The sequence below is a fragment of the Canis lupus genome, chromosome 15 (assembly GCF_048164855.1).
Source record: "Canis lupus baileyi chromosome 15, mCanLup2.hap1, whole genome shotgun sequence".
In the NCBI taxonomy this organism is placed as follows: Eukaryota; Metazoa; Chordata; class Mammalia; order Carnivora; family Canidae; genus Canis; species Canis lupus.
The window spans coordinates 54,263,070-54,272,327 of NC_132852.1; the positions used below are offsets into that span (position 1 = coordinate 54,263,070).

The window sequence follows — 9,258 nt, forward strand, 5'->3', positions numbered from 1 at the left end:
TATGGAGAATCTGTTACAGAGGAAGAGATTGGAAGTGGAGAATGAGTTAGGGGACCATTGAGTAGTTCAGATGAGAAGGCATGGTGACTTCGACCAGGATGGAGGCAGTGAAAATGGAAAGTTCAGGGTATGTTTTGTGATTAAAATGGAGAAGGCGTTGATAAATTGATGTGGGATTATAGGAAAGGGAGAATCAAATTCTTAGGTGGTGCTTGATTTAAGCAACTGGATTGATGATGTTACTATTTGCTGAAATAGGGAAGATTGAGGGTAAGAGATAGTGCTTTTAAAATGAAAAGAAGAAAAAAAATAAAATGAAAATAAGTTAAGAGTTTTGTTTTGGACACGTTACATTTGAGATGGCCGTGATAGAGCCAAGTAAAGAAGTTAGAAAACTTCTGGCAGTATGAAAATGGCATAGGTTAGATGAATTTCTTTTTCTTCTTGTGAAAAAACCTCAGAACCCCAAGGAGAATGTGAAAGAGAGAGATGTGTGTTATATCTTTTTTGAAATTAGGAGACAACTAAAATTTCAAGCCAAGAGTAGGTGGAAGGGCTGTATTGTTCAGAGTCCAGGCAGGAAAGTGGAATCCAGTATAGGTATTTCAGACAGAGGGAATTTAATGTAAGAGATTGTTTATAGAAGAGTGGGAAGAGGAAAAGGGAGGAGGGAGGGCACTGCCAGAGCGCAAAAGGAAGGGGTTATATACCCAGAGAACAGAAACTGCTGATATCCCTGGACTGGAGCCTATGAGCTTGCACCTGTGGCTGCATTGCTGGGGAAGTGATTATGGTTTTTCTGTTGTGTTGAAGAGCCATTGCCTTGGCCAGGCTGGTAACAGTGTTCCTGGAGTCTGCATCCATCCATCTTTCCTCAATCAAAGGAACTGCCACCAAGTGACACCCTGTTGGAGTGAGAGGCAGGATTTTCTTCCTTTTCATCTGCCAGTTTTCCTACTGGCAGATACTAACAGCAAGACATCTGGAAAGGGCATCTGGGAAATGGTTTATAAAATCCCAGGCTCCACAGTATAGACTGGACTATAGGTGGGGCTTATGGGTTTGAGGGAGAAAATAGGAAACTAACTAGAATAGGCTATTGAAAACAGTGGTGACCAAACTGAGGTTGTTGGTAGTGGATTTGAGATTTGATTCTACCCAGTTGACAAGCTAGTAAGTTAGCCTGACAACTACTTCCTGGAAGCTAGCAGAAGACATGAAACCTCTGGATCAGAGACAAATGATCATATTACCGGCAGCACAACAAGCAGCATGAACACCAGCATGTTTGGATGAGTTCCCTTTGTCCTGTGAGTCCCCAGGGGTAATGCACAGGGCCCAGATGGATTTCATTATGGAGAGATACACTGATCCTGGAGAACTCACTGCTTTGATGGCAAGCAGTAAACAAGCCTGGAAGGCACATGACTTCTTTCCGGTTGCTTGCTGCACAAAATAGCCCCGGGACCAAGGGTGGTCAGGACCTTGAATACTTAGCACACTCAGCACAGGGGTGGGGGGTTGGGGGGGAGGGGGCTGTAGAGCAAAGACATTCTGGAGGACTGTCCCTGTCCCCAGTGTCTGGTAGGAAAAGACTGGAGGAACATTTTTTGGGGTAACATTATGACAGGATAGTGCCTACACAGCCTGCAGCTGGTATGTCAGCATGATATTGAAAACATCTGGATAGTAGACTCTTTTTTTTGTAAAACAAAGTTTTATCAGTTTAGGGGATGGAACAGAAGGTGATGAATGAAACCTGTGCTCATTTGGAGTGGGCCGTACGCTCCGTGTTCCGTAGTGGGGTTGTATGCAGCCCAAGACCAAGGTTGGTAAGATGCGCTTGTACAGATCAGCCACATAGAGGATGTAAACATGCGTATATGGTTTAAGAGTGGGCCTTCAGGACTCGATGAGATGCGCACTTCCTCAGACTTACAGCTTGCCCTTGTGTACTCTCCTGGCCAGGATTTTAAGGGACCAGAAGCCTGCACTCCACTCGATTGATCTCTGCCCTATATACCCAACTGTGCTGATTTCCTTCTGCATTCTTCAGATTAGTGGACCGCAGTTGATATAAAGAGATGTTATTTGTGACTTGCCTTGCTGTCAATCTGAGTGTACTGCTGATGCTTGTCAACACAGTTGTCTTGCTAACATCAGAGCAGGAATGATGCAGAGACCTGGACCATGAGGCCTAAGTCCCTGTGGAGAAAGCGCCTGAATAATGAAGGGGAGGAAGATGACAGTGCAGCATCTTGTTAGTCTGCTGGCCTGTGTTTTGAGGTTCATTCTCTCAGCATACTTTCTTTGGGGTCTCCTAAACTGGAATATCTCTGGAGGTCCCCTCCACATAGCCATCTGTTTCTCAGAGTGGTATGGCGGTGTGGTGCCCCACGGTTCCTAGCCCTGGGACACTGCACTAGCTGTTTATGGTTTCCTGATTCTCTGTGCTCACTTTTGTAAATAATTTCTCTTTAACACCATTCTGGAGTTACCAGTTTGTGCCAATTGTTTCCTATGGACTCCCTGACCGATACACTTCCTTTGGTCTTTTACTCAGAAGACTGGTTGAGAGCAAGAGTGTGATCTTTCAGTAGTCTTTCTAGATGTCTGCAGCCAGGGATGAAAGATCCAAAGATTCAGTACGTCGGCTATGACATTGATCCCTAACAAACCATGTTTAAAGATGCACATTTTATAGAGTTGGACTTGAATATGTGTGGCTGTTTCAGTGGAGGATGATGAATGTACATTTTAGAAGCAGCCGTTGTTAATGCTATGATATTATAGTACGATAGTTGTAGTATTTATGCTAAGAGGTGGGAATGGTACCAGTATGGGCTCATAATTCATATTACTGGTACCTGATGGAATAATAGCAATGATAATGCTATTATCCAAAAATGCCTTTTTTTTCTTTTTTTTTTTTTTCCAACAATGTCTTTTAGACTCTGAAATGAACTCTAACCACCAGCTAATGTGGTATGCATGGGAACACACCATCCTGGGAAAGAATAAAAACTAAGAAACAAAAATTATAGTTAATCCTGAAATTATAGTTAACCCTCCTCCACAACGACTTATAAAAAGGTAAACATTCTAATTTTGGAAGGAGTGGAAATAATAGAATTAGTAAAACAGTATGATCAGGGGCACCTGGGTGGCTCAGTGGTTGAGTGTCTGCCTTCTGCTCAGGTCGTGATCCTGGGGTCCTGGGATTGAGTCCTGCATCAGGCTTCCCACAGAGAGCCTGCTTCTCCCTCAACTTATGTCTCTGCCTCTCATGAATAAATAAATAAAATCTTAAAAAAGAAACCCAGTATGATCAAACATAAGTGGCATGTGAAATAAAGTCTGATATGCTATATATCCTAAAGTTTCTTCTCATTGGATAATTCTGGTATCTGGGTAAAGGAATCTTACTGGCGTATTTCTTCTCATGAGGGGATATAAAAGGTGTTATGAGAAAAAAAAAATTGTGCATCTAGAGAACCGAAGCCATGAAAAAGACCTGAACAATGTCAGTGGTAGGTGGTGGAATCAGCCCTACAACTGGGGCCAAGGTTCTGTTAAAGGACTCCCAGAGACAGCTGGAACCTGCCTTATTCTAATTCTGTAGCACAGAGTCCAGGAGCATTTGGCCAGGTTGTTAAGTTAGCTCAAGAAAGCTGAGAGTGATTAAGGAGGACTGTTTATGCCCGAGTATTCTCTGTAGTGCTCTGTAATCATATTGAACACCACCTAATGCCAAGACTGATGAGGTTCACCTGGCTCCTTGGCATGTCTCCAGAAGAGACTCTGTAGTGTTTATGCAGATTTATCACCTGCTACTGTGGGGTCCTTTTGAGGGGACCTGAAGGCACATCCCTCTGTTATTTGGATGGTGTCACTAAACCATCTGCTCTGTATCTTGATGGCGTCGATTCTCTCTCCATCCTTCAGATTAGTGTTTTCAAATGGTATTTATCACAACTCATTCATAGGTTGTAAATTCAAGTTTGTGATATGCAGGCAGTACTGAAAGAAATAGAACAGGATGGAAAATATCAGACTGCCACACATCTAGAAAGGGGAAATACTGTTTTGTGACCCCTATGTATGTGTTCCCAGGATAATATGTCTATACACTATGCAAATATATAGTGATATATAAAAAAACATATGAAAGGTATTACTGTTGGCTGTAGTCAAAATTTGTAAAGCACTGTTTTACATAAATAAGGCTTTTTTGGTTGGAGAGGTGGTCTGTATGTGATTGCTGTGAGTCCGCCTGAACTACTGATACGGTGGTCATGCACTCTGAAGATTGACATTTCGAATAGCTTATATAATCTGTTATCATTATCATTCAGATACTCAGCTAGTTAAATATTTCTGATGATATGGCCCACTAGGGAAGGACGTGGAGCCCCCTCATGTAAGCCATACCCTAAGGGGCACACCTTTTAATTCTAACCCAGGACCAGCGGCCCTGGACATTTTCTGTTTCATGCACTTAAACCTCCCTCCAGGGGTGACTCTGACAGTGCCTTCTGCTGGAATTCTCATCTCCCCGCTTGTGTGTGTGTGTCCCCGAGTCCTCCTCCCCAGGAATAAGACTTAATAATCACTCTTCAGAGTGATTCTGTAGGCCTCTCCGGGTGATGCACCCTTCTGTCCTGGGTGGCTCAGAACCCTCTTCCCTTTGGAATCGAGTGCAAATCCTCACCTTCTTTGTGAGTCAGATCTCTTCCTTCTCCGTGTGACATTGGATACTGTTCCATTTGCATTTTGGCACAGAGCCGCCGAGTTTAGGTCAGAGATGGCATGTGACAGTCCATGTCATCTGTGAAGAGGACAGACTAATCAGAAAGCTCCTGAGAGAGTTCACTAAACTGTGCTCGACAACAGACTAAATTGGGCCGAGACAAGAGGCAGGTACAGTGAAGCAGCAGGTAGAGGTGACAGATTTGCAGGGAAAAATTTCAAGTCAGCAAGGAGATTGTACAGGAATAGAAAGAGCAAGGTCAAGGTCTGCCTAGCAGCAGACATGTCAGGGCTGGGGAAATCCGTGTTCCTGGTTCTGTCTGTCACTCAGTTCATTCTGGGGATGCTGGGGAATGGTTTCATAGTGTTGGTCAATGGCAGCAGCTGGTTCAAGAACAAGACAGTCTCTTTGTCTGACGTTATCATCACTAACCTGGCTCTCTCCAGGATTGTTCTGCTGTGGATTCTCTTGGTTGATGGTGTTTTAATGGTCTTCTTTTCCAAAGTACATGATGAAGGGACAGTAATGGAAATTATTGATATTTTCTGGACATTTACGAACCACCTGAGCATTTGGCTTGCCACCTGTCTCAGTGTCCTCTACTGCCTGAAAATTGCCAGTTTCTCCCATCCGACGTTCCTCTGGCTCAAGTGGAGAGTTTCCAGAGTGGTCGTACAGATGATTTTGGGTGCACTGCTCTTATCGTGTGCCAGTGCCATGTCTCTGGTCCATGAATTTAAGATCTATTCTATTCTCAGTGGAATTGCTGGTACAGGGAATGTGACCGAGCACTTTAGAAAGAAGAGAAATGACTATAAAGTGGCCCATGTTCTTGGGACTCTGTGGAACCTCCCTCCCCTAATTGTTTCTCTGGCCTCCTACTTTCTGCTCATCTTCTCCCTGGGAAGGCACACACAGCAGATGAAGCACAGTGGCACCAGCTCCAGAGATCTGAGCACGGAGGCCCACCAGAGAGCCATCAAAATCATCGTCTCTTTCCTCTTTCTCTTCCTGCTTTACTTTCTTGCCTTTTTAATTACATCATCCAGTTATTTCATACCAGAAACTGAGATGGTTAAGAGAGTTGGAGAAGTAGTTACAATGTTTTACCCTGCCAGCCACTCATTCGTTATCATTCTGGGAAACAATAAGCTGAAGCAGATGTTTACGGAGATGCTGTGCTGTGAGCCTGGTTATCTGAAGCCTGGATTCAAAAGACCTTTTGCCCCATAAAGTGACAGAGGGCACCGGCAGGAGCTTGGGAGTCCTTCTGCCTGGCTTAAGACTACATGGCTCTTCCTGACCCTTCTGGGGCACTCGTCCTGTGACACTAGTAGCAGAGAGACCCTTACTGCATTGCCTTGTTCCACTGGGGTCATGTCTCATGGCTTCTCTTTGCATGGTGGTTTTGGAGAGAGTTAAACAGTCCCTGAAAAATGTCAGTATAGTAAGAACACTCACTGTATAGATGTGGGGTTGTATTTTAATAGCTGTCAATGTCATGAGCTGATTACTAGCTTTAACTTAAAGTTTATACTGGCAGTGACGAGTTGATGTAAATAAAACAGTGTAATAGGCCTGAGGGAAAGAGCAAAAACATTGCAGTTCCACAGACTTGGGTTTGAATTCTGGTTCTGTCCATTTCCAACACTTTTGGTCTTTGGTGAGTTACTTCCATTTTCTCTCTGATCCTCCTTCCCTTATTTTAAGATGTGGACTGTGACACAGGCTTCATAGGGTATTAGAGACTCAGGAGGCATAGTGTATGGTGTTGAGCCCTCACTAGATGTGGCTGGTATTGTGGCTCACAGTGAATTGTGCAGTAAGAGCAGTTCCCACAGGAGACTGGTTTTCACATATCCACTGTGTGAGGACAGAAGCAGTGGAATGAGAATCAAGACCCTTGGCTTAGGCTCCTGTCCAGTCTGGTGGTAGTCATTTTGTTCAGTTGTCCTGGCATTCCTTTGTCATTTGGCTCAAGTAAATCGCCAAGTAATTTTTTATTCTTTAGATTGGGCAAAAGTCCAAGCAGTTTTTTTTTTAAAGATTTTATTTATTCATGAGAGACAGAGAGAGAGAGAGAGAGAGAGAGAGAGGGTCCATGCAGGGAGCCTGATGTGGGACTTGGTCCTGGGACTCCAGGATTATGCCCCAGGCTGAAGGCAGGTGCTAAACCACTGAGCCACCCAGGGATCCCCAGTTTTTTTTTTTTTTTAAACTAACCAAGATGCATATGAACTTTAAAACTTGAGAGTTTTTTTTTAAATAATATAAGCAGTTTTTTTTATAAATTCAGTACATCTTCTTTTAATACAGTTACATAGGCATTAATTTATTTCCTATCATTAAACAATGTACAGAAGTCAATGAGAATATTATTACTTATGATCGTGAAGAATTCTCAAACTCATGAATGTATGTTAAGTAGGATCCATGGAAAATCTGAATCTAGATTTCTGTCACTAATGGGGCTGTCAGGTATAGAGCATCATGGCTGTGAATCTGGGGCCTAAAGACAGGTAGCCTGGGTTCTGGCCCCTGTCCTGGCCCCTGTGAACTGGTTAACTTTATTAATTTAAAAAAATTTTAAAAAATATTTTATTTATTCATGAGGGACACAGAGTGAGAGAGAGAGAGAGAGAAAGGCAGAGACACAGGCAGAGGGAGAAGCAGGCACCATGCAGGGGAGCCTGACGTGGGACTCAATCCCAGGTCTCCAGTATCACAACCTGGGCCTAAGGTGGCGCCAAACCGCTGAGCCACCTGGGCTGCCCAAACTGGGCGACTTTAGGGCAATTTCTTCACTTTTCTCTATTTCATTGTTCTTCATTTGTAAAGTGGGAATATTAATAGGATGTTGTTGATAGGGTTGCTGGAAGCAGTGAGTGAGTTACCAGATGAAAAGTGCTTAGAGTCCCAGGTGGAGTAAACAATAACTATTACTATTATTATTGTGATTGTGTAGAATGAGTGGTATTTTGACATAGCACTAAGGATCACCATACTTCTTGGCATTTGGTCATATGTAACCAGAAATTAATTTGGGGATTGTTCTGGGATTTATGTATTCTTTTTTAAAGTTACAGGAATAAATGTATTTTGGTCTGCACTGTTTGTTTTTGAATTGATACTTATCTCTTGAAGCTACTAGGAAAATTCCTAATTCTGACATAAAATTCTCTTTCAGAAAGATATCTGTTGAAACAATTATTCAATAGTCATTCATAATTCACTAAAATATAAGGGTTCTGAATGGATGCTTTTGTAATTATTACAGATCTATGCTGCTTTCCAGCTCAGGGAAGCTTAACTATGGAAATCCATGTTGTCTTGATTAACATCTGCTTTGTTAACCCTCATCCCTGATCCCTACTCTTGAATTCATTGTCACCCACTCTTGAACACTTGCTCCTACTTTGTGTCACTTTGACTTCTCCGCTTAACTCTCACCTTCTGGATTCCTGATTCTGTCTTCCAGCTTAGGTGTGGGGCTTTTTCTCTCTTAAAATTGAATGTAACATTTTACTGAAGATTTTGGCTTGGCTGTTTTTGTTTCTTGGTGCCCTTGGCTAACTTTTGAAGAATCCTTCCCATCTGTTCCCACCGTGGCTCCATTAAATCCTACCCTAACCTACAGATTCAGATATGGTGCAGTGAACATGCTGAACGTATGACTATTGGTCATTTCATTGGAGCCTGGAATGTGGGTTGGAAACAGAGACTTCTGAGTGGGAGCATATTGTGGTAGTCCAACTGGTGAGTAAATGAAATCAGATTCATATGTGTGGCATCCCCAACTCCTCCTGTCTCTTCTTCCAGAGAAATTTGGGAGATAGCTCCTGGAAAATATGGGACTTTATTCTATGACATTAGTCATATATGGGCTCCCAGTAATCAAAGTTAGGGGTGAGTTTGCCTCAACGTGGATGGACCTGGCCGGTATTAGGCTGAGTGAAATAAGTTAATCGGAAAAGGACAAACATTATATGGTCTCATTCATTTGGGGAATATAAAAATTAGTGAAAGGGAATAAAGGGAAAGGAGTAAAAATGAGTGAAAATATCAGTGAGGGTGACCAAACATGAGAGACACCTAACTCTGGGAAATGAACAAGGGGTAGTGGAAGGGGAGGTGGGTGGGGGGTGGGGGCCTGGGTGATGGGCACTGAGGGGGGCACTTGGCGGGATGAGCACTGGGTGTTATGCTATATGTTGGCAACTTGAACTCCAATAAAAAAGAACCCCAAAAAACAACAACAACAAAAAAACAAAGTTAGGGGTGAGAGTGGGAACATGAGTCTGGGTAATGGGTGAGTTGCTGAGGAAGGGAGTCTCATCTGTTGCTAGAGGCATGATGCTGGGAAATTTGGCTATTTTGGAGAGGATCTGGTCTTCTAAATAGAAGGGGGAATACTTACCTAATCTTCTAGCTCTTCAGTGAGTCCCAGTACATGAGGAAGAATTACCTAGTACCTCAGGCCCCGTTTTGAGAAACCCTAAGAGGCCATT

General features: G+C 43.1%; 1 protein-coding gene across 1 annotated transcript; it reads left to right on the forward strand.

The window, feature by feature from the left end:
- Positions 1–1,570: 1,570 nt before the first annotated feature.
- Positions 1,571–7,856, forward strand: TAS2R3 (taste 2 receptor member 3). Its single transcript, XM_072777467.1, has one exon. The coding sequence runs from the start codon at positions 5,033–5,035 to the stop codon at positions 5,981–5,983; it is 951 nt and encodes a 316-aa protein (XP_072633568.1). The 5' UTR covers positions 1,571–5,032; the 3' UTR covers positions 5,984–7,856.
- Positions 7,857–9,258: the final 1,402 nt, after the last annotated feature.

What these genes read in the sequence shown, in the direction of transcription:
- TAS2R3 (XM_072777467.1), top strand. Translation starts at nt 5,033, where the DNA reads ATGTCAGGGCTGGGGAAATCCGTGTTCCTGGTTCTGTCTGTCACTCAG.